Below are 25113 nucleotides of genomic sequence, written 5' to 3'. Positions count from 1 at the left end.
GGGAGCAGGGAGGACAAGGTGCTCCCTGAACTGCTAAGTGGCTTGTTAAAACGCTCGGGGAGCGTGGTGTGTCTGTGCAGGTAATCAGCTGAAGAGAAATCAAAAGTGTAGGTTCAGCATCCCTGAAGGTCAGAAGCTACCAGCACTGTTCTGAGCATGAGCAGCATTGGTTCAGGGTTGTGTGGGGGTGCAGTTTTCCTGCTGTTCCCACAGGTAGTGTCTGTTGCACTCTGTCCTTTGTTCTGTGGTAACCAAATCATGGATTGTTTTTTTACCTCTAAACAGGGAGCTTGGTGTCATTTAAAACCACTTTGGGTTTGAGATGAAAATACATCTCCTGTGAGAATGAGGCTGTTAACTGCCCACTGACCCTGTTTTGTCCCTCCTTCTGATCCTTTAAAATTAATTCTATAGGCAAATTGCCTTTGAATGGAGAAAGGAGCTGTTTATACCTGATCCTGTCAATTCTGGTCCTAGAGCTGTAATTAGAAAGCTTTAATGCAGCACCTTTGCAGTAACAGAGCATTTACAAGTGGATCAATGTGAGGAAAGCAGAATTGCTGTAATTATAGCTTTAATTTTTACAAATGCTTAATTGGGCTTACAGTCAAATGCCAAGGTCTGCTGGGTTGCCAGCTGCTTTTATTACTTAGTAGTAGTCTTAAGACTTATTAAAGTCTTAACATTTTGTCTTTAAGAAGCACTGAAGTTGAACAGAGCCTTAAAGACACAGGCCCCGTCCTGCAAATACTGTGGAATTCAGCAACAGCTCTGAAACAGAGTTTCTACTCTCACATGCCTAAAAGCTGTGTGTGTGGGGGGAGTGAAAGTGAAGGAATGTGAAAGGAAGCTGGCAAAAATCTGTGCAGCATCCTCTGGTTTATAGTTGTTCATCCAGTGGAGACCTTAACTACATGGTGACCTTTATTTTTAGGCAAGTGAGGCACAAATACATCTGAGGTCTTGAAGTATGTCAATTACAATGTTTAAACTTCTTCTTTCCCCCTCTTTTTGTACCAAGGTACTGCAACTGCTCTAAGCAAAACTTTAGTTGGAGCACTTTGCATCACTCTCTGATTGTTCTCATTGTTCAGCTGCAAGTCTAAAAGCAGAAGACATGTTTTTTTCCTTCAACTGTGAAATGATTATAATTGTTTATCACCATAGTGGAAAGCAAATACTGCTCAGAAGTGTGGGCTCAGTTGCCCTCTAATTTCCACAGGAGGTGATCCACTAATGAGGTGTTGAGTACAGTTAAGTTTGCTTTCACAGTTGGTACTCAAATCCTGCCCTCTCTAATATAGGAGTCTAAAATATTTGTCCTCTCCAGGGCTTGGGTGTGCAGCTGTGGGGAGAAATTCTCCTTTTATGCTGTTGTGTGGTAGAAGCTTCTGCCAGTGTGGGTAGAGTTGGCATCAATACTCTTGAAATGTGAGCTTGTGCTGGGTTTCTGTAGAAACTAGAGACTGTGATGAGAATTAATCACTGTCCTCCTTTATCTATTCAGATGTTTATCTATCCAGCTATTGCAAGAAAACTTCTTCACTTAAGCAGATCCTCTGAAGAATGCCTTGTGAAATGGATGTGATACATGTGCAGATTGGGTTTGGGGTTTTTTACAGCAGCAGCAGCAGCCCAGCTTTGCATTGGTTATGAAAAAAAAAGAGTTGAAAACCCCTTTCCAGCCCCAAACCAGCACTGTTTCTCATTTGAATATAAGGCCACATAAGCAGATCTATACAAACCAGTACAGGAAAAATCTTCTGACCCTGCAAGAAGACTTCCAAATCCCAAACATCCCTTCTTTGGGCATTTGCAGCTTGTATACAGAGGGTTGCATTAAGAAGGTGAATTACTCTGGTTTAGTTTGCTCTGAGCACAGAGGGATGTCTCTTACAGTAGATGGCAAATCACATGGATCAGAGGCTGTTTGACTTGCTGTTGAACTTAGTGCAACATGAAGGTGAGTAACTGGAATTGCATGTCATGCTTTGTGGGAGAAGAAAATGACTTTGCTACTCTTTAATTGCTTGTGATCTGTCTATGAGGGGGGATGGTTTGCCATGGTGTGTAAATGGCACTGAGATGAGCAGAGGGCTGCACTAGGCAAAGGCAAGAAAAATGTCACTTTGGTGACCCCTCTCCATTCTGGGATCATGCTTAGACTGCAATTGAGTCCTGCTTCAACTTTACCATGAAGGCAGTCACAAAATCCCTAGGTTGCTGGCTGTCATATGTGAATCAAAGAATGGGCCCCACAAATACCAGAATTTCATCCTTTGCCTTTTATTGCTGCCTGAGTCTAGATCTCCTGCAAGTGGCTTGCCTGTCTGTTGAGGCTTTCCCACTGCTGAGAAGTGGTGAATATAGGTGGGCAGATTGCACTTGCTTGGAAAATCAAAGAACTGTCAGGGTTGGAAGGGACCTCAAAGATCATCCAGTTCCAACCCCCCTGCCATGGGCAGGGACACCTCACACTACAGCAGGTTGCTCACAGCCACATCCAGCCTGGCCTTAAACACCCCCAGGGATGAGGCTTCCACCACCTCCCTGGGCAACCTGTGCCAGTCTCTCATCACCCTCATGGGGAAGAACTTCCTAACATCCAATCTCAATCTACCCATTTCTAGTTTTTATCCATCCCCCCAGTCCTATCACTCCCTGACACCCTAAAAAGTCCCTCCCCAGCTTTCTTGCAGCCCCCTTCAGATACTGGAAGGCCACAAGAAGGTATTCTCAGAGCCTTCTCCAGACTGAACAGCCCCAACTCTCTCAGTCTGTCTCCAGAGCAGAGCAGCTCCAGCCCTCTGCTCATCCTCGTGGCCCTTCTCTGGACACCTTCCAGCACCTCCAGATCCTTCCTGTAATAGGGGCTCCAGAACTGGAGGCAGTACTCCAGGTGGGGTCTCACCAGAGCTGAGTAGAGAGGCAGAATCACCTCCCTTGCCCTGCTGGCCACACTTCTCTTGCTGCAGCCCAGGATCTGATTGGCTTTCTGGGCTGCAAGAGCACACTGAGAGCTCCTGGTGAGCTTCTCCTCCACCAGCACCCCCAAGTCTCTCTCCTCAGGGCTGCTTTCCAGCCAGTCCCTGCCCAGCCTGGATTTGTGCCTGGGATTGCCTCCACCCAGCTGCAGGACCCTGCCCTTAGTCTTGTTGAACCTCATGAGGTTGGCTTGTGACTCCTCATCTGGATTGGGCAATTTGGGAAAAAGTAGCAGGCTTCCAGGTTTAATGTATCCCATTCCTTTTCTTTCCAAGAACTGGGAGCATTTCTCTCTTTCTTAAGGAAGATGGTGTCTCAGGACAGCTGCTTTCCCTCAAATGCTATTTGCTTGCTCCCAAAACACTGCTGCTCAAGTCTGGGAAATTCTGCAAGGTCTTTATGTGGAGCATGCTGTTATCCTGGCTGTTGAGTTTAGGGCCTTTAGCATATCTGATTCTCAATCTTTCATCCTGTGTCCCAAGCACCGCCCTTGAAGTTAGACATGAAGTCTGTTACAGACTCTTGCATCACTTATCTGTGAGAGGGATCAGTAGGCTGGGTAGGACAGCAGTAAGCCTGTGCTGCATTGCTGTGGCCATGAACAGGCTGGTTTCTAGCATGCTCCCTGCTGCTGATTCCAGCAGGAATGTCCATTGTCTGTGTGCAGTACATGCTCTCCTTTCACCCACCCCCTTGGACCCAGCCCTAGGCACTAAAAATCACCTGGCCTGTTCCTACTTCTCTAGAAACTCTTAGCTCTGGCACAGCCTTCCTCCCATTTGCTGGAGAGGAGGATGGCAAGAATACCAAAAGGGAGTAGTTTTCCTCTGGTCTGGAGATGTTAGGTCTCCCTTACCAGCTCAGGCTGCTCACAGCTGCTAGCTCTTCCTTGGTAGGCTGCATGTGCTTTGTAACTTCATCTGTGGCCATGAACATTGGCTGTGCCTGTGCCTGTAGCTACAGAATAAATACTTCTGGCTATGTGTTCTGCATGTTACATATTCCAGCAGTGTGTGAACTATTAGTACCTTGGCATGAGAGCAGCTCTTGTGCACACACAGCTGCTGTGGGGAGAGGGATTCTGCCTTCCAGGATGCTGGCACTGGGGTTGCCATTCAAATGTGAGCAGTACAACAGGTGGTGTTGCCATTGCCTGGATTCAGCTCTAGGACTGATGGGAAAGGAGCAGACATTTGCAGTACCTGCCTGAACCTAGGCTTTACAATGTTTTCCCCTTTATGGTTCTGCTGTTTACCCTGACACCAGTGTGGTCAGGAAAAGGGAAGGAAAGCCCAAGGAAAGCACACTGCAGGCTGCTCAGTTTCCCCCTTGGAAGGCTGCTGAGATGATGCAATTTCAAGTTGAACAGGACCTTCACTAAGAAAATTCTTGCAGGGTTTGTGCTGATCTTGAATGGTATTGGGAAATACTGGGTGTGACTTTGATCCACTTCCTGAGAGCACAGACTACTCATCTCCACATGGGTGGAGAGGCAAGAGGTTCTAGTTTCAGCCTAAACCAACTGCCTTAAGATGTGGGTTGGCTGGAAGCTCTTGTTTGCTTTTCTTAACTGATGTGGAGACTATGTACATGGAAGATTTTAAAGTGCTTTGGACATTTGGGGTTAATGTTATCAGTGGTTCACTTGTTGTTTCCCCCGTTTCTCTCCTTCTGCAGGTCAGCAATGGTAGGGTCCCCATGTTACAGGTCATGTGACTGCATGACACACGGCTGTGTCTCTATATAGGAGATGCTTGGTGACTCGACTCAGACTGCACTGAGCCTCCCTCTACTTAGCTGTCATCAGTTCAGAGAGGTTATCTGCCATTATGATGCCTGGAGGCTTATCTGACACCAAGCCTGCTACTCCAGAAGTCCAGCATATTGCTGACCAGGTGAGTTGAGGCCTGGATAAAGATGAAGTCTATGTGCAAAGGGCTGAGTCCTGTAGCTTGTGTCCCACTGTACCCAGCATGGGTGAGGCCATGCCTTTAGTAACAGACTCTGTTTTGGGACACTTGCTACAGGAAAAACATTGAGGTGCTGGGAAAGGTCCAGAGGAGGGCAATGAAGCTGGTGAAGGGTCTGGAGAACAGGTCTTGTGAGGAGTGGCTGAGGGGACTGGGGTTGTTTAGTCTGGAGAAAAGGAGGCTGAGGGTCAGATACCTTCTTGCTTTCTACAACTCCCTGGAAGTAGATTGTAGTGAGGTGGATTTTTGTCTCTTCTCTCTAGTAACAAGTGATAGGATAAAGGGAAATGGCCTCTGGTTGCACCAGGGGAGGTTTAGATTGAGTATTAGAAGCAACTCCTTCACTTAAGAGAAGAGGCTGTCCAGGGAAGTGGCTGAATCCCCATCTCTGGAGGTGTTTCAAAGGTGCAGAGATGTGGTGCTGAGGCACATGGTTTAGCACCAGACTTTGTAGAGCTGGATAATGGTTGGACTTTTCCAGCCCTACTTAGCCTATGATTTTCTAAAGGCTGGGGGAGCAGCCTGGTTTGGAGCAGAAGCTAGCATTACAAATGGGAATCTCCTTGATTGCCAGTCAGTATTTTCTCAGCACTCTGCAGAGGCAGTGTACTGGCAAGCCTGAGACAAACCACCTCTCTGTCTCATTATTGTCCATAGCCAGGGCTAGCTCTGGCTTCCTTCAGTTAATATTCACTTGTAGTTCAAAGGCCAGCTGTGCTATGCTAGCACTGAGGTCACTTGTTTGAGATTCCAGGTGGGGTGTTTGAAGGGGAAGATACCTAGCAGCATTAATTCCTCACTGCAGGCTGTGGAGAGAACAAACTGTGGGAGTATGCACTAGAAAGTAGAGATACAGGACAAGGCTGTGAATAAACAGCATTTTCTCTGCTGGGATCAAGCATTTTCCAGAGTCACAGCTGTGATGCAGAGGCTGCTGGTGAGCCAGTTGGACAAGGTGAGCTTGACACGAGGAAGGCAGGATGAGTCCAGTCACCACGGGGGTTGGGTACAGGCAGCCATCCTGTTCCTGGAAGCAGCTGTGTAAACAACACCTCTGCAGTGTGAGTGTGAAGTGCCTGCCTCCTGAGGAGCAGGGGGGGAACAGCATGGCATGGGAAAGCTTCTTTCATGTCTCACATCTCACATTGTCACCCATCCCACCTCCCAGTTGGGAAAGACGAGCTCTTCCCCTTGTGGCAGCTGCACAAGGTGTAACTTAAGCCTTCCTTGAGGGAACAGAAATAGGAGGCAGTGGAGCTGAACATGTTGGCCCACACTGTTGCTCACTTTTGTGTCTGCTGAGCTCCCAGCTCCCTCTTTTGCTGTGCCACAGAGGACAGTGTTTGAACCAGGGCCATTCCTCATCTCCTTCAAGCTTGCAGGCTAAGACCAGGTGATGATGAAACACAGATCTGGACTGTGTGTGCAGGGGTCAGTGCCACAGGAAAATACCTGTAAAACAAGCTGAGGCCAGAGTCCAGATCTCTCAGCAGATTCTGCTGATTCTCCACATGGTTCCCCATGTGGAGGGTGTAGTGTTTAATACTGAGTTTACTTACATGCAGATGTTTGCTGGTACCTGAGATCTCTGATGTGTCAGAGTGACACAAGTCACTCTTAGCAAGATGTGCCCCTTGCAGTACACAGTCCAGTCACAATACCAGTGTGAGCTCCATTACTGGTCCCCATCATGTGCTCACTGCCATGGTGCTGGGCATCCTCAGCCAGGGAGGAGGCTGAGGAGGAAGTGGGTTGAAGTTGGCTCAGCCTGCTGCTCTCCAAAACATTCTTTAGCACATTGTTTGGTTTTGATGTTCTGGGTTGGGCAGAGCCCTGTGTCCAGTCCCCCCGTGCTGACTCAGGGAGGTGTTCTCATTCTAACCACCCTAACAGCTGGTTACCTCAAAGAAACTCCCTCTGTTCCACTCTGTGTTGAGATAAAGCCTCTTTCTTTGCAAAAGCTGTGCCCAGTCACACCCTGCATTGTTCCCTGAGTTTGGTAGGCACATCAGCCTGGCCCAGCTCCTCTGAGCCTTCTGCCATTTGTAGGGCATTACTGAACAGCTGTAGCTGGGATTGCCAGAGCTGGGCATGTACACATGGGGGAGGGCTGGGGCATGTGTTGAGGGGTGGTGATAAGAGGTCTTCAGAGGGAAGGTAATTGACTGCAGAGCAGTAAGTTGCATTGGGAACACCGATGGAATCCCTCAGGAACAGTAGCAACTGACACAAGTTGAAGGAGCAGCATCTTACCTGTGGAGGAGAGACCCTAAGGAAGGACCTATGGCACCTTTGTGGTTACAATTCTTATTTCCTCTTATGTAAGGCAGGAAGAGCAACATCCCCTGCTGGCTGGGGGCTGTGAAATTTGACCCATGAGTCTGCCAGGGTAGTGCAGCATGCCAGATACTGAGATGTGTTTGTAATGCCAGGCTGTGGTACGGGTGAGCAGAAGATCCCAACCCTCTGCAGTGTGTGTCAGAGATGAAGCACAGAGCCTGAAGTGTAGATGCACAGATGTTCTGTTTGACTCCCTAGGAGGAGCCTGATCCCAGTTCAGTTCCCAGCTCTTCCATTCTCACTAGCTTCAGGAAAAGGAAAATAAATCACTCTTCTGGTGGGTTTGTTTTTTGCAAGGTGAAATTTTTACCTTGTGTTGAGTGCAAGAGAGAGAGAGGTCTCCTTGATCCTGTCTCCTTTGACAAAGCTCAGAGTCCCCCACAGCAGCTTTGCTGTGGTTCTCTAAGGAAAATACTCTCATGAAGAAAAATCTTGCCCTGGGGCAGTCCTGCTCTGTCTCCAGCCAGATGTCACCCTTTCAGGATGCAGCCCTGTGGGGTTTTCTGGGCTGCTAGGCAGAAGAGCAGTTGATGTGAGTGAAGTTGTGAAGAGCACCTGCAGACCTTGGGACATGTAAGGTCTACCTGTGCTTGGGATTACATAATGTGTGCCTTAGCTTCGTGAGCTGGGGAGTGCTGCTTCTGCAGGCTCCTTCTTCTGCAGCAGTTGCTTAAGACTGAGGAATGGTTTAGGTTTAATGAGCTGTTAGGTAAGAGCTTAGGAGTGTTCTGGTTTCCCATCTGAGGATTAAGGAGCTATCTGCCTGCCTGATTTTACTGAAGGCTCTGTCAGTCAGTAACAGATGAGGGACTTAACGATCAGAGCTTAGGAGACATCATAAAACTGGAGTGAGCTGGCTTTTTTCTGAGAGAGGAATAATAACCACAAGTTGCCACTTAGGTACAGAGGAATAATATGTATGTATCCAAAGCTGCCATTTCAGAGCACCCTAGGATCCCCCAGGCCCAGACAGATGGAAGGTGATTGGAAATTGGGAGTTTCCCTGCTAGAATCAGCAGCTCCCAAGCTGAAAGTACAAACTGTTGGTTCCCTGCTATAGAAAGCCTGTAGAAGCTGCTCAGAAGAATTGCTGAAGTAAGAGATCACGAGGAACCTGGATGTGACAACATGGATCATTCCTGACTGGCTGCTGTGGATGATCCTAGGGTGCTTCTGGACACATCAGGAAGGAATGTTGTGGGAATGGCAGCCAGCTGTAGGAGGATGTGCTGGAAAGCACATCAGGAAAGCAAACAGGAAGGCAAATCAATTCAGTGTCTAGTGTGACCAGCAGGAGCAGGGAAGTAGTTGTTCCCCTGGACTAAGCATTGGTGAGACCACACCTTCAGTGATGGGTTTGTGTTTTGGGTCCTTACTCTCAGAAAGACACTGAGGTGCCAGGGCAGGTCCAGAGGAGGGCAATGAAGCTGGTGAAGGCAGCAGGTCCAGAGGAGGGCAATGAAGCTGGTGAAGGGTCTGGAGAACAGGTCTTGTGAGGAGTGGCTGAGGGGACTGGGGTTGTTTAGTCTGGAGAAAAGGAGGCTGAAGGGAGACCCACCAACTGTTTTTACCCTTTCTTTTTTGCAGGTGAAGCCACAACTTGAAAGCAAGGTGAACAGGACATTTGATATCTTCAAAGCCATAGAATATAGGACTCAGGTGGTTGCTGGGCTCAACTACTTCATTAAGGTTTGTATATATTCTAGGAGGAGGTCCTTGTAGCTAAAGAGCATAGGTGATGTGCATAGCAGCTTACAGCAAAAAAGAGAAGCAAATGCAGTAGAAAGCCATCTGATGTGCCTATTAGAGTAAGCATTACCTTCAGCTGCTTATGAAGTCCCTCTCTTTGGCACTGCTGGTGATACAGAACTGGCAGGAGTAGCTGACACCCCGTCAGGCTATGCTGCCCTTCAGCAAGACCTGGAGAGGTTGGAGAGTTGGGCAGAGGGGAACCTCATGCAGTTCACCAAGGAAGGGTAAGTGTAGAGTCCTGCACTTGGGGAGGAATAGCCCCCTGCACCAGGACCTGTTAGAGGGTTGACCTGCTGGAAAGCAGCTCTGTGGAGAAGGACCTGTGAATGCTGGTGGACACAAGGTCCCCATGAGCCAGCAATGTGCCTTTGTAGCCAAGAAGGCCAATGCTATCCTGGGCTACACTAAGAAGAGCAGGGTGAGCAGGCCGAGAGAGGTTCTCCTTCCCCTCTGCTCTGCCCTAGTGAGACCACACCTGGAGTTGTGTGTCCAGTTCTGGGCTCCCCAGTTCAAGAGAGACAGAGACCTGCTGGAGAGAGTCTAATGGAGGGCCTCAAAGATGCTGAGGGGAGCAGAGCATCTCTCTTACAAGGACAGGCTGAAAGACCTGGGGCTTATTATCTAGGAGAAGAGCAGACTGAGAAGGGATCTTCCCAGTGCCTATCAACAGCTAAATGCTGGAGGTCAAGAGGATTGGGCTGGGCTCTTTTCAGTGGTGTGCAGGGGGAGAACAAGGGGCAACAGACAGAAAGGAGAACACAGGAGGCTTCTCTACAGCTGCCTGAAGGGAGGCTGGAGCAAGGAGGGGGCAAGTCTCTTCTCCTTGGTGGCAAGCAACAGGACCAGAGGAAATGGTTCCAAGCTGCAGCAGGGGAGGGTTAGGCTGGGCGTTAGGAAATACTTCCTCACTGGAAGGGTTCTCAAACGTGGGGATGGTCTGCCCAGGGCAGTGGTGGAGTCACCATCCCTTTAGCATGAACTGCAACAAGGTCTGTCACAAGAGTCATTCTTTCATACTTCTGTACACACCACTGATGCTTTACCAGCAGCCTTGAAGCTGAGATGGAATCCAGACCAAGACAAACACGGTGCCGTGTTGAGGCCATCAGAAAGCGTGTTGGAACCCCTTAGAGCTCAAGGCATTAACTTTCCCTTCATGCTGTGTCCCTCACAGAGAGTTTACCTCTGTGTGTACAGAATAATGTAGAACTTCATGGCAAGTCTTTAGGTGTTTTGGGCTGGATAGGAGAAAAAAACTTCCTGACTGAAAGGGTTCTCAAACACTGGAGCAGGCTCCCCAGGGAGGTGGTTGAATCCTCATCCCTGGAGGTGTCTGAAAGACTCAGAGATGTGGTGCTGAGGGACATGGTTTAGCAGAGGATGGTTGGAGTCGATGACCTTAAAGGTCTGTTCCAACCAACAGGTTGGCTGGCTTTATTTTAAGTTATTTTGGCCACTCCCTCACACAAGCACCAAGATGTGTCCTGCTGTCTGTTCAGGCACTGATGTGTTTGCAGTAATTCTGTGGGTAGGTTTTGAACAGAGCTTTCTGTTCCCTCTAGGAGCTGGCACCATGCATCTTGCCCTACTCCTGAGTCATTTAGATTTACTCACAGTCTCGTATCTCCTACCCTGAGTGTCTCAAGAAGCTGTAAGCTGATGTGCTGGGGCCTTGATGGCCAAGCTAGAACACCATCAAGTCCTTTCTGCTGTTGTGTGTCCTGGTGCATTTTCCACTTGCTGGAGTCTGAAGGTGTTTGTTACAGTTTTGCTCTGGGTGTAGACAGATTCTGACATCAGTTACTATGCAGCCTTGGGTTAAAAGCTGTTGAAGTGAAAGTGGAGAAACACCTAACAGTATCACAGTATCACTAAGGTTGGAAGAGACCTCGAGGATCATCGAGTCCAACCTGTCTCCACAGACCTCATGACTAGACCATGGCACCAAGTGCCACATGCAATCCCCTCTTGAACACCTCCAGGGATGGGGACTCCACCACCTCCCTGGGCAGCACATTCCAATGACAAACGACTCGCTCGGTGAAGAACTTTCTCCTCACCTCCAGCCTAAACCTCCCCTGGCACAGCTTGAGACTGTGTCCTCTTGTTCTGGTGCTGGTTGCCTGGGAGAAGAGACCAACTCACTCCTGGCTACAACCACCTTTCAGGTAGTTGTAGAGGGCAAAATGAAGCTTCTGAGCAAAGATAATCTTCCAAGTATGTAAGAGCATCCTTCTCTTTGAACCTACTTTGATCCTTACTTGCCCACTGCCTTGGCTTCTAGGTCCAAGTTTCTGATGATGACTATGTCCACTTGAGGGTGTTTGAGGCCCTTCCTCACGAGAACCAAGGTCCTCGCCTTGACGCTTTTCAGACTGGCAAAACCAGAGATGATCCTCTGACCTACTTCTGAGAGACCATGAGGAATTGGTGCCTCACTTGTGTGTGAGCTCTGCCTGTGCCCATGAATGCATGGAAATAAAGCCAGTTTTGAAAACTCTTTATTCATCTGCTGCTTCTTGTGTCTAGGTCTGCTGCCTGGCTGAAGCTTGAGTAGGCTCTGCAAGGACAGCAGCCTTCAAATGAGCTTGTAGGTGACAAAGGTAGAGAGCAAGGTCAAGCCACAACAAAAATGCTTCCCTGGGTAGCAGCTGCCTTGGCATTACCTGCCAGCGAGCCAGGGCTCAGGTGCAAGCCATGAAATGGGCTTCACAGAATCAGAGAATCACTTTGGTTGGCAAAGACAAAGCTTTAAGATCACTGAGCCCAGCTAGTATTGAAATCTACCAAGTGTGGTGCTTCACAGCTAGATCAGCAGCACATCTCTGTGTCTCTGAAACACCTTCAGCTTCTTCTAATACCCAATCTAAACCTCCCTGGTACAACTTGAGGCCATTCACTCTCCTCCTCTCACTTCTTACTGGGGAGAAGAGACTGCCCCCCACCTCACTCCAACCTCACAGTATCACAGTGCATTAGAGGTTGGGAGGGACCTCCAGAGATCATCAGGTCCAGCCCACCAAGCTCCCTTCAGGGAGTTGTAGGGAGCAAGAAGGGCTACCCTCAGCCTCCCTTTCTCCCTCTCCTCCTATCACCACTAACATCTTCTCACAAAGCAGCAGCACCTGGAGGTAATGCTCAGCTTTTGAACCAAGAAACCACTTCAGGGTGGTCAGCACCAAAACAAGACCCTGTGTCTCTGAAACCACTTTAACAAATGAGATGTGCTGCAATAAGCCAGGGCATTAAGTCCAGTTTGCTTAAGTGTTCCCTCTAGCCTGGAGAAGCTTTGAGGAAGGTTTTCCAGAATCATAGGAGCATGTAGCTGCTTTGGTTGGAAAAGACTTTGAAGATCATCAATTCCAAGTCTAATGGTCTGATGCTAAGCCCTTCCTCCCTTTTCTCCCAAAAAGGGTTAGAGAGAGGATAGGTAGTTTTTAAGGAGGAAATTCTGTTAGCTCAAAGCATATGCAAGAATTAGTTTCTTATCTGGTTAGATGAAAGGTCAGCACCTGCCAGCACAGACAGGAGACAGCTGTTCAGAGGGACTGAAACAGACAGACTGTACTGACTGCGATTCAAGTTAAAAATTTAAAGTCGCATTCTACCAATCTACCAATGACATTTGTTTAGACTTATCTTTGTTCTCATTCTTCCACCAAAACATTCAGCCAGAGTGTTCCAGTAACTGTCCCTTTCTTAAAGGCACAGCCTGAAACTGTCACGCAGAAGGAACTGCAGGTCCCCTGAGTGAACCAAGAGCGTGTGCTTTGCCAGACCATGGCTGCGCAATGGCATTCTTGGAGCAGAAGCCTGCCCTTCAGTAGCACAGGCACCAAGTCAAGTTACTGGAAGTAGCAGCAGGACTTGAAACCGGCAGTGCTTAGAGCTGAATTCTGCACTAGGGAATAGCAGAAGCAGCAGAGAAGTTTTCTTGCTTATTCCCCTCACAAAGTCTGAACGAACATTCAGATTTTGGAACAACCATCACAGGCTGTACACGAGGCAGGCTCTGCACAGGTGACCACAAAGACCAACAGCCTCCTGGCCTGGATCAGGAGCAGTGGGCCCAGCAGAAGCAGGGAAGTGATTGTGCCTTTGTACTCAGCATGGGGGAGGCCACACCTTGAGTACTGCGCTCAGTTTTGGGGCACTCACTACAAGAAAGAGTGCTGGAAAAGAGGAAAGAAAGAAAAGGAGCTGGAGGGAGTCCACAGAAGGGCAGTGGAAGTGGTGAAGGGTCTGGAGGGAGCTCTGGAGGTTGGAGTGGGGTGGGGATCAGCCTCTTGTCCCTGGTGACAAGTGACAGTGGCCTCAAGCTGCACCAGTGGGGTTAGGCTGGATATTAGACTTCACTTCACTGAAAGGGTTTCTCAGCCGCTGGCACACGCTCCCCAGACAGGGGGTTGAATCCCCACCCCTGGAGGTGTTTCAAAGATGCAGAGATGTGCTGTTGAGGCACATGGTTTAGCATCAGACTTGGCAGAGTTTGACAACGGTTGGCTCGATGCTCGTCAAGATCTTTCCCAACCCAAACGATTCTATCATTCTGTGATCTGAGCTCCTTCCTGAAGCTCAAGGGAAAGCACTTTTCAGACCTGGGATGTACCCGGGGGTGGCTGCACCTCCTCCCTGGAGGGTATCACATCAGCTGCACGGCCAGGAGGGGAGCTGGAAGCACCTCGGCTCTCACTGCTGCCTCAACGCTGCCTCTCTACATCTCTCCCAAATCACTTTGTCGAATGGTGAAGCCGCTCTGCCCGGACTCAGTGAAACTCCGCAGGGCCAAGCAGGCACAGGGAGGCCTCCAGAAAGGCAGTGACTGCTCCGTCCTTTTCCGCAGTGTGTCAGTCTCCGTGCTTTTAAACCGGCCCGGGGGGTGTGGGGGAGAGGAGGATGGCGTAAAGTCGCCTCCGCCTTCAAGCTGTGCACAGCCGTGGCCGAATGCCCTGGGTCCCCACCACCCCCTCCCGGCGGGGGACAGAGCTCAAGCACACCGACCGCAGCTGGCAGGCCCGGGCCGAGATCCAGCAGCCCCTCACTGGGACCGGCGCCTCGCCCCCGCTGCGGCCAGCGCTCACCACTAGGCCCTTCCTGGCTTCCTCCCGGGGCTGCCTTCCTCCCGTGCTCACCCCACGGCACAGCGCGGCGCCCTCACCTTGTCTGCGATGCGCGATGTCTAGATGCTCCTTGCAAACCAGATGATCCTTGTGGTCCCTTCCAACCCTGATTGATACTATGATACTTAGATATGCATAATGACTCCCGGTATTGATTTCTCTTTTGTTATTTGATTACCCATTATGTGTTCATCAAAAGGAGGCACCAAACCCCAGTTTCCCTGATAGTGAACCTCTGTCATGCAGAGCTGCTTCTTTACTGGGGTACCAACCCTTTATCTCTGGCGTACCTCACCTTATCTTCATCAATATGTTGAGTACCTCACCTTATCTTCATCAATGTCTGGCATACCTCACCTGATCTTCGTCAATATGTTGAGTACCTCGCCTTATCTTCATCAATATCTGGCATACCTCACCTTATCTTCATCAATATGTGGCATACCTCGCCTTATCTTCATCAATATGTGGCATACCTCGCCTTATCTTCATCAATATCTGGCATACCTCACCTGATCTTCATCAACATCTGGCATACCTCACCTTATCTTCATCAATATGTGGCATACCTCACCTTATCTTCATCAATATGTGGCATACCTCACCTTATCTTCATCAATATGTGGCGTACCTCGCCTTATCTTCATCAATATGTGGCGTACCTCGCCTTATCTTCATCAATATGTGGCGTACCTCGCCTTATCTTGGATGTACATGGCATGCAGGCGAATCAGGGAACATCACCAGCATAAAAGCAGAGACTAACCTAATAGCCACCGTTAGTGACGCTGACGAACACAAGCATCTCCGCAGTCCTTAGAAGCAAAATTTCTCCTGATGGTGCAAGTGGGAGTCATAATGAATAGTTACTCCAGGCCCACGGTCAGGGTCACCATTTGTTGTAGTATAGATGTTCTATGTACCCTGAGCAATGCTTTCTGGACCAGGTGTGAGCAGGCAAAGACATTTGTTACGTTATACAGCCAAGTTATGCAGTCTGTCAGAAGGCACACGTGTCACATCTCAGTTGGTCATTTTCTACTGGCATGTGTGTAATTAAGGCATACAATAGGTCAAAAATAACAAAACAATATTTTAACACATCCAACAACCAAATTCTGCCAGCTTCTCTCCTTCAGTTACAAGGTGTTTACATTATTCTTAGAGTCAAAGACAAAACATAGCCCTCTCTAATTTGAGCAAAGGCAAATCTTCCCTATAGCCTTCTAAAGCTATCTGAAAACAATCCTTCTCCTACAGTTCCCAAAAGGGCTTGGAGTGCCTTTACTGTGGGAGGTGGGATAGAACATATGGCCTCCTTTCTTTCAGGGCTCAGTACTTGCTGTCCTGCAGCCAATTCATATCCCAAGTAGGTTACTTGCTGTTGTGCCATTTGGGCCTTCTGTGGGGAAACTCAGTACCCATTCAGTCCCAGAAAATTCAGCATACTCACAGTCCATCTTTCACATTCTGCTCTGGTCTGGGTGGCCAGTAGGATGTCATCTACGTAGTGTAGCAGAACTCCATTGCCTTCTGGCTTGTCCCATTTTTCTAATTCTTTTGCAAGCTGATTTCCAAAGATAGTAGGACTGTTCTTTAAATGCTTGGGGCAAGACTGTCCAAGTTAATTGACACTTTGGGTTAGTTTCTGGGTTCTCCCATTCAAAGGCAAACAGTGGCTGGCTCTCGGGGGCCAGGGGTAAGCAGAAAAAGGCATCCTTTAGATCCAAGATGGTAAACCATTCTAATTCTGTTCTTAATTGAGTCAAGAGGGCATATGGGTTTGCCACCATCAGATGAATGTCCTTTGTTATTCTATTTATGGCCCTTAGGTTCTTCACTGACCCCAGATGGTTTCTTTACAGGTAAAAGTGAGGTGTCATAAGCTGATTCACACTCTGTTAGCAGCCCATGCTTTAGGAGTTCTTCTACAATAGGCAAAACTCCTTCCCTATTTTCTTTCCTTAGCTCTGAGCTTAAGGTCTATTATCACAGGTAGGGCATTCTGGCCCTTCCAGGCTGCTCAGTGTCCCAAACCCCAGGATATACTTGATCTTTTAAGCTTTCCCTTATTTTGTTTTTCTCTTGTTGAGGGCTCATTAATGCAAGACTTGAGACCTCAATCAGCTGTTCCTCCCTTACTCTGAATTCTACCTTCCCCTTATTAAATTTCATTTCAGTTCCCAATGCTTCTAACAAATCCCTCCCCAGCAATGACTTTGGGGCATTTGGCACATAGAAAAGCTTATGTAAGCCCCAGGTTTTACCATATTTGTATTCAAGAGGTTTAAAAATACACCTTCTCAGTTTGACCTGCAGCCCCTACCACAGAAACATAGCTCTCATCCCAAGGCGACAGGGCTTGGTTTAAGACTGAAAAGGTCACTCCTGTGTCAACTAGGAATTCCAATTTATGTTCTTTTTCCTTTCTGGACATTCTCTTCTCCAGTGTCCCTTCTTCACAATGGGGTGACACGATGTACTGAGGATACCAGTTGCAGTTGGTGACCACCCGAAAAGTACATCCCACCAGTGATGTTTTGTATCCTGTTTCACTCTTTGCAGTACGCTGCTCATTTCCTTTATATCACTCTGGGCAGTAAGCAAAGTCTTCTCCCCACATTCTCGAATTTCCCTCAGAATTTTAATCAAATCTTGGTGTTTTATTAGCTGTTTTACTAATGTAAGATTCATCCCAATAGGTGTGGGTGGTAACTGATGATATATTGTGTTATCAGCTGGTGGGATGTAACCGGTGCCAGATAAAAAGAATCACACCCCACAGTCTTAATAAAATTACAAATACAAAAGTTAGAATGATTCTCTGCAGGCAAGGTTACATTCTTAGCATCTATTTCTACAAAGACACAGGCTGTCCTTAAACATATGCAGCCTTGGCCAATGGATACAAGGACAGTTTTCTGGGTGACATTTGGGTGGATCTCAAAGTGGCAAACTCCTTGTTCAGTGTCAAGACATACATCTTGAGCATCTATTGTATTACTTTCACAGATACACCCTTGTTGTTCCTGGGTAACACAAGACTCTAGGTTTACAGTTTGCCATTTCCCATTCACCATTCGGCCCACACTCTATGTCCCCAGGGGTACAGCGCTGTCCCCTCGTGATTTAATCCAAGTGCAGTAATAGGGTGTATAATATAAGTTGTGGTGTTGTGTGTGGTTAACACAAAGGCAGTGGCCACATTAGTAATAGGATCATAGGTGAAATTTACCAAAGTCCACCAAGACTGAAATTTTCCTTCAAATTCTGTGGCATTGTCCCAAACAGCTTTTCGGATCTCAATTGGAAAAACACCCTCGCTTTCTTCCCTTATAATTAGAGCAGCCATTGATTGCATCCACAACTGTGCTTGAATACAGCTAAAAGCTAAAGATACATTATCTTGAGCCATACTAAGTGCATCTACTATTAACCTGTGGTCTTGGTCCTCAGCCTTTTCCAATCTGGTAGCACCTTTGAAACCTGCCGCTCACTAGTCCCTAATGCTAGCAATGATGGTTGTAGAGGTTGTTTTAGTTTTGTTAATTCACTGGTTGCAGTGGCCAGTTCATTCCTGGCCAAGCTGTCAGCCCATGGCTTGGATGGGAGCACACTGCGATGGGGTAGGAACTGGCTGGAGGGCTGAGCCCAGAGAGTGGTGGTGAATGGTGCCACAGCCAGCTGGCAGCCAGGCACCAGTGGTGTGCCCCAAGGATCAGTGCTGGGCCCAATCCTCTTTAACATCTTCATTGATGATCTGGATGAGGGCATTGAGTCCATCATCAGTAAATTTGCTGATGACACCAAGCTGGGAGCAGGAGTTGATCTGCTGGAGGGTAGAGAGGCTCTGCAGAGGGACCTGGACAGGCTGGACAGATGGACAGAGGCCAAGGGCAGGAGACTGAACACATCCAAGTGCCGGGTTCTGCACATTGGCCACAACAACCCCATGCAGTACTACAGGCAGGGGTCAGAGTGGCTGGAGAGCAGTCAGGTGGAAAGGGACCTGGGGGTGCTGGTTGATGGTAGGCTGAACACGAGCCTGCAGTGTGCCCAGGCAGCCAGGAGAGCCAATGGCATCCTGGCCTGCATCAGGAACAGTGTGGCCAGCAGGAGCAGGGAGGTCATTCTGCCCCTGTACACTGCACTGGTTAGGCCGCACCTTGAGTCCTGTGTCCAGTTCTGGGCTCCTCAGTTTAGGAGGGATGTTGAGTTGCTGGAGCGTGTCCAGAGAAGGGCGACAAGGTTGGTGAGGGGTTTGGAGCGCAAGCCCTATGAGGAGAGATTGAGGGAGCTGGGGTTGCTTAGCCTGGAGAGGAGGAGACTCAGGGGTGACCTTATTGCTCTCTACAACTACCTGAAGGGGAGTTGTAGTGAGGCGGAGGTTGGTCTCTTCTCCCAGGCGGCCAGTACCAGAACAAGAGGACACAGTCTCAGGCTGCATCAGGGGAGGTTTAGGCTGGAGGTTAGGAGGAAGTTTTACCCAGAGAGAGTGATTGCCCATTGGAATGGGCTGCCTGAGGAGGTGGTGGGGTCGCCGTCGCTGGGGGTGTTCAGGGCGAGGCTTGACAGGATGCTTGGTTGCATGGTTTAGTTGATTGGGTGGTGTTGGATGGTAGGTTGGCCATGATGATTTCGAAGGTCTCTTCCAACCTGGTTTATTCTATTCTATTCTATTCTATTCTGTTCTATTCTATTCTATTCTATTCTATTCTATTCTATTCATCAATATCTTTGAGTCAATACCATTTAAGACTCCCAATCCTGTTCCCAATATTCCAGTTAGGTCTCTTCAATGTCTTCCCCTGAAGTGTGATTGCCTTTTCAACCAAGCTGTCCAGCCCTCGAAGGACGTCCTTAGGAAAGAAGCACAGGCTGGCTGGACTTTTGAAACATTCATTTGCATCAGCAATTGAACACGCTTGAGAGCCCACTCTGGATTGAACGTTAATTGTTGCTGACCCACATTCCTCATTACATATGGGCCTATTTCATAAATTTTAGGTTCATACATAAATGAAGTGGTTTGTGTTTGGGCCTGAGAGCTAACCTGAGTGCTGGTGTAGACGGTGGGTGTGGCGGGTCTGGGTATAGCATCTATTGTAAATTTAAATGGTAGCCCTACAGCACCCTGGGCCCACAGGCAGTCCACCTCCACCATCTCTACTAGTGTAAAATTACACCAGCAGTCTGTTTTACCCAAACGATCACACCTCTCTTGGTGTTTATCTCTAGAGGAGGTCGAGGAGACACTAATCTGGGTTGGTGCCCTATGCATAGTCCCATTAGTTATCTGACATGATACGTTGATCTCCTCGCCTACAGTCCCCTGAAGGGACTACAGCCTTTGCTTTTGCCATTCCTGTCTTTCATATACCTGGTTCCAGTGCATAACCACGGTTAATAGATTTAAATCCTTTATGGCAGTGTAATTTCCCATAGAACCAGTATACTCTATAAAGGCTTGGGACCAAGGCCACTTGGTACCATTCTGGCTAGAGGCATTACCCAATTTTTGAGCTACAAGGACAGCTACCAGCAAAACAGTTTTCATGATTAGATTTCTACTAGCTGTGTGTTGGGGTCTATAAAAGGATATATTAATGTTCAATAAGCGGAGTGATTAATTAAAATATTAATAATTTTATTAATCACAAAAATCCCACCAAAAAAAACCCACTAATTGAAACCTATTTCCAGGTTCGAGGTGTTCGGTTGTGGAACAGATCCCTCCCCAGCAGGAACAAGTAACAATTTAAACAATATGTACAAAACTCCAGAAACAACAAACAGCACTTTAAACTGCAAAGAAAAGCAACCTCGGCAATGAAGCCGGCGATTGCCCACAACAGGGGGGGGAGCTCCAGAATTCCCTAGGGCAACAGACCTTCAAGAGATGCTTATAAAAATCAGACATTGTAATTACTCACTGATCCTGATACCTCGTGTGTGACCGTTTGAGGCTGTGCCTTTAAGGAAGGGGCACACTGCCTAAATGTTTATAAAATATTTTGGCATTCTAAACGAATTTCATTGGCCAAGTTAAGGTGGGAGGTGAGGTTAGTCCCAGCGCGGCTGGAACTTTCTCTCAGTCTTCCTTTCTTCGCTGTCCCTTTCGGCTGGATCTGCTTCTGGGCTTCTTGCCAAGAGAAAAGAACTAACTCACTCCCTGTGCATAGGCCTCTGTCTGCTGTGCTAACCCCTCTTTTCTCGTCTTCTACCTCTTTGGGGGAGAAGGGAGGTAGGGGGGTGAAGGGGGCACAGGGGGAAGCCCCCTCTGTGGGGGGTCTGGTTTCTGGTTGAGTTCATTTGCTGTATATTCCTGTATAGATTGTAAAATCCCTGTATTTGTTGTGTTACATAGAATCTGTTTCCTTGTAAAATATACTCTCATTTCTCCGACTGGGTTTAGCCGTGGTCTCTTTCTCAGTGGGGGAGGGAAAGCAGAGCCTTTCCTTTCAAACCACCACACTCGTGGCACACGTTAAGATCTAGACAAACCAAGATGGCATCGACCACGTGGAAGCTGCAGGAGCACCCTTTCACTTTCTGTTGGTGTCTGCAGCTTATTGCAGAGGCAAGATTTGTTCCCAAAGGATTTGTAGCTGAAAGCTTTATAGAGAGGAGGTTTCTCGGCTGTAATCCTTTTGTAGCAGCGCTCGCTCCTTGCTCCAGTCAAACGAAACTGTCCTGGGGACTCAGCTCCTCTGGGGTTTCGCCTCTCGGCCTGGCAAGACGCGTGTTTGTCCTCTGGGCTTTACAACGCTGAAACAGCGAGGGGTCTCTGTTGTCTTGTCTGGGCAAACTGAAACATAGTTCAGCTTCCAAGCGAAGCTTGTGGTTCCTTCCAGAGCGTGGACAATTGCCAGACTGTCGGGAAGAGAAATCCATCGGCGAGGGGGGTGAGGGAAAGACTCGCAGCAATCAATATGATTGATAAGCAAGCTTCAGCTTTATTGTTCCACACTTCCTTATTTATAGTCTTATCTTATACAATTTAACACACACTATTGGTTACTTTCTAAAAGGTTACATCATTGCTTTCACTACTCTGTGGAATTTCCTAATTGCTCTTTTTCCCAGATCTTCACCTACTTCTTATCTTGTTTGCCTTCCTTCTCAAGGGCAGCTTGACTTCAGCATACCAAGCAACTTTTCCACAACTCCTACTCCATTGCTATATTAATAACAGAAAGTCCTTCAAGGCCTAATTTGCGCAGATGTTCAAACCATTTCCCAACACCAGACGACCCTCTGGCTCTTTGGGCTGATACTTATAGATTTGCTGAGGCAATACTGGCCAGTAGCAACACAGATCTAGGGGTAAAACCCTGGTATTGCAACCTATAGAAAGCCTTCTTTCCAAACTTGGCCAAAGCAAGCCCGCCTGTCTCATTCTGGCTCTGAAACATGTTCAGGCAAGCCTAAAGAACCAGATCTAGTAACTTCTGCCTCATTGTCTGATTCAGAGCAATTTTGAGGCTTTTTTTCCATTCAGGACACTCTGTTACTACACATTCCTGACCATAATATGTTCATTCTGTTCAGATAAGCTTTAACTTCAGTTTGTTATCACCCGGTGCTACTTTCCAAGGAGTCTTTGGAGCTTTCTTTGCCCGAGTGTGGTGAATCCAGGCACTTTGTTCTTTAATCTGAATTGCAGTATATGTGGTGAGGAGTACTTGGAACGGTCCTTCCCTCTGCAGCTCCAAAGTTTTCTCTGCAAGAGCCTTGACATATACATAACCTCCAGGCTGTATGTCATGCGCTGGCCCATCCAGTCCCCTACTCCGAGTTCCAGCCACGTGTTTCTCAGTTTCTCTAAGTTGTTTGCTTAAAGCCACCGTATAGGTTGTCAGTGTTTCCTCCCCAGCCTGGGTAGAGATCCCTTTCTGCAACCCATATGGTCTCCCGTAAAGCATCTCAAAGGGGCTCAACTTTTCTTTGGTTCTGGGTTTAGTCTGAACTCTTAGTAATGCCGACGGGAGGGATTGGGACCAGGGTAAGTTAGCTTCCTGGCCTAACCACACAATTTGCTGCTCGATCAGATGGTTCTTCTTTTCCACTTGGCCACTTGACTGGGGGTGACATGGGGTGTGGAGTTCCCAATCTATGCCCAAGTGGCTACTAATTTGCTGCACTATCCTGGAAATGAAACGAGGTCCTCTGTCTGAGGATATTGTGGCTGGAACTCCAAAGCGGGGTATTATTTCTTGTAACAATACCCTGGTTACCTCCCGGGCTTTGGCAGTCCGGGTGGGGAAGGCTTCTGGCCACCCTGAAAAGGTATCTGTTAACACCAACCAATATCAATACTCCCCTTTTCTTGGCAGTTCTGGAAAGTCAATTTGCCATTGGTGCCCAGGTCCATGGCCCTTTCCTATTTGGCCCAGTTTTGGTTTGGGGGTATTCTTGGAGTTAGTCTGGAGGCAAAGTTCGCACTGCCGAGTCACCTGAGTGACGGTTGCGTACAACTTTCTGGCAGTAATCCTTTCAATGAAATAGTCATACAAGGCTTCTATTCCCCAGGGTGGTTTTTGGTGTTCCTCCCTCACTAGTGACCATAACAAGTGGGAGGGGATGACCAGCCTCCCTTCTGCAGTGACAGCCCAACCCTTGGGCTATAGCTATATATAACTCTTGGTTATGTATCGCTTTCTGATCCTTAATTAACTTTTCATCTTTTTTGTTATAAGCTGGCTTACCTTTAAGAGGGACCTGTCCATCTGGAATCAGGGCTCCCTCAACTGTTCTCCCACCTTTAGCTGCTTCTTTTGCCTCTCTGTCCACCAGCTCGTTTCCCTCCTCCAATGCTGAGCCCACCTGCTGGTGTGCCTTAATATGCATGATTGCTACCTTCTCTGGCAGCTGGACTGCTTCCAATGGGTTTATTATGTCTTGTGCGTGTTTGGTGGTTTTCCCCTGCGAGTTCAACAGCCCTCTTTTCCAAATAGCTTCATGTGCATGTACTACTCCAAATGCATATCTTGAGTCTGTATAAATGTTTATCTTCCCTTTTGCTATTTCCAAGGCACAAGTTAGAGCAATTATCTCAGCCTTCTGTGCAGAGGTGTCTGTCGGCAAGGGTCCAGATTCTATTGCCTCTCTGTGGGTGGTAACCACATAGCCCGCATGTCGTTTCCCACCGATGACGTAGCTGCTCCCATCAGTGAACCAGGTTTCTGCATCCTCAAAAGGGGTGTCCTTCAGATCTGGGTGTCTGGAGTACATGGCTTCTATAGTCTCCAGGCAATCATGGTATACTGGCTCCCCTTGATTGCCACTGAGAAAAGAAGCTGGGTTGACAATGTTAGTTACCACTCTTTCTACATCATCTTGTTCTACCATAATGGATTGGTATTTCAGGAACCTTTGTGGGGAAAGCCAGTGCCCACCCTTCACTTCCAGCACAGTGGACACTGCATGAGACACCAGTATGGTCATCTTCTGTCCCAGGGTGAATTTGCACGTTCCTTGCATGTTTAGCACAGATGCTGCAACAGCTCTGAGGCACCCCGGCCATCCCTTAGCTGCTGCGTCTAGCTGCTTGGAGAAATAAGCTACTGCCCTTCGATGTGGGCCCAGGTCCTGAGCTAGTATACCCAGAGCAATTCCCTGCTTTCCATGGGAAAATAAAAAGGTGGGTTTACTCACATCTGGAAGCCCAAGGGCTGGAGCTGACATGAGGGCGTTCTTCAGCTGGTGAAAGGCCCGCGTGGCCTCCTCTGTCCACTGGAGGTCTCTGCTCTCATTCACGATGAGGGCATACAGAGGCGTTACAAGCACTCCGTAGTTATGAAGCCACAATCTGCACCACCCTGTCATCCCGCAAAAGGTTCGCCGTTCTTTTGTTGTTTGAGGTTTCGAGGTTTGACAAATCACTTCCTTACGTTCCTGCCCCAGGGTCCGCTGTCCAGCACTGACCTCATAACCCAGGTAGATCACTTTCTGCTCCACCACCTGAGCCTTTTCCTTCGATACTCTGTACCCCTGAGTCCCAGGAAATTCAAGAGGCTTACCGTCCAAGCCACACATGCCTCTCTTGTCCGGGTGGCTATCAGGAGGTCGCCCACGTACTGCAGCAGCTTTCCTTCTTCTGAGGGAGCTTCCCAGGACTCGAAGTCCTTTGCAAATTGTTCTCCAAACAAAGTAGGAGAATTTTTAAACCCCTGAGGCAACACCGTCCATCTGAGCTGAGTTTTATGCTCACTCTTAGGGCTTTCCCATTCAAATGCAAAAATTTTCTGGCTGGCTTCATGGAGAGGGAGGCAAAAGAAGGCTAAAACAGTAAACCAAGTTAGCTCTGGTGTTAGGCATGTTAATAAAGTATATGGATTGGCTACCATGGGATAAAGATCCTCAGTTATTTTGTTAACAGCTCATAAATCCTGTACTACTCGATATGACCCGTCTGGTTTTGGAACGGGTAAAGTAGGAGTGTTGAAATCAGAATGACATTCCTTGAATAATCCTAGCTGCAAAAGGTTCTCAATTACCAGACTAATTCCTTCTCTATCCTCTCTCTTCAAAGGGGATTGTTTTATCCTAACTGGTTGCTTTCCTGCCTTGAGCTTAATCAATATAGGGGTTGCATTTTTCGCCCTTCCTGGTACATTAGAAGCCCATACCCCAGGAAACACTCGGTCCATTATTGCTGCCTTAATTTCTTCCTCAGTTTCAGTGGTTGTTAGTATTAAGCTCAGTACTTCTATATACAGTTGGTCCTTTACCTCCAGAGTAACTTCCCCATTCCTAAATGGAATAATTGCTTGCAGTTGTTCCAGCAAATCTCTCCCGAAGAGTGCCTTTGGGGAATTAGGCATATATAAAAGCTTATGAATGCCCCAGCGCTTCCCAAGCTTGTATTTCAATGGTTTGCAAAAATATGCCTTTTCAGGTTGGCCAGTTGCCCCTCTTACCAGAACGTAATCATTTTCGACAGG

At 48.0% G+C, this 25113-nt stretch overlaps 2 protein-coding genes across 2 annotated transcripts; one reads left to right on the top strand and one right to left on the bottom strand.

The window, feature by feature from the left end:
• The first annotated feature begins 4332 nt into the window (after positions 1-4332).
• Positions 4333-11525, top strand: LOC104309503 (cystatin-B-like). The gene is made up of 3 exons (XM_054163831.1): positions 4333-4880; positions 8883-8984; positions 11332-11525. The coding sequence occupies exons 1-3, from the start codon at positions 4815-4817 to the stop codon at positions 11458-11460; spliced, it is 297 nt and encodes a 98-aa protein (XP_054019806.1). The 5' UTR covers positions 4333-4814; the 3' UTR covers positions 11461-11525.
• Positions 11526-14933: 3408 nt separating this feature from the next.
• Positions 14934-24819, bottom strand: LOC128897391 (uncharacterized). Its single transcript, XM_054163909.1, is given in 3 exon segments — positions 14934-15001; positions 22876-24165; positions 24168-24819. Coding segments are annotated over 3 exon segments (2010 nt in total).
• Between the last annotated feature and the right edge of the window lie 294 nt (positions 24820-25113).

This window comes from Dryobates pubescens, chromosome 8 (genome assembly GCF_014839835.1).
Source record: "Dryobates pubescens isolate bDryPub1 chromosome 8, bDryPub1.pri, whole genome shotgun sequence".
Taxonomy (NCBI): Eukaryota; Metazoa; Chordata; class Aves; order Piciformes; family Picidae; genus Dryobates; species Dryobates pubescens.
This window is presented reverse-complemented; position numbering and strand designations above follow the sequence as displayed.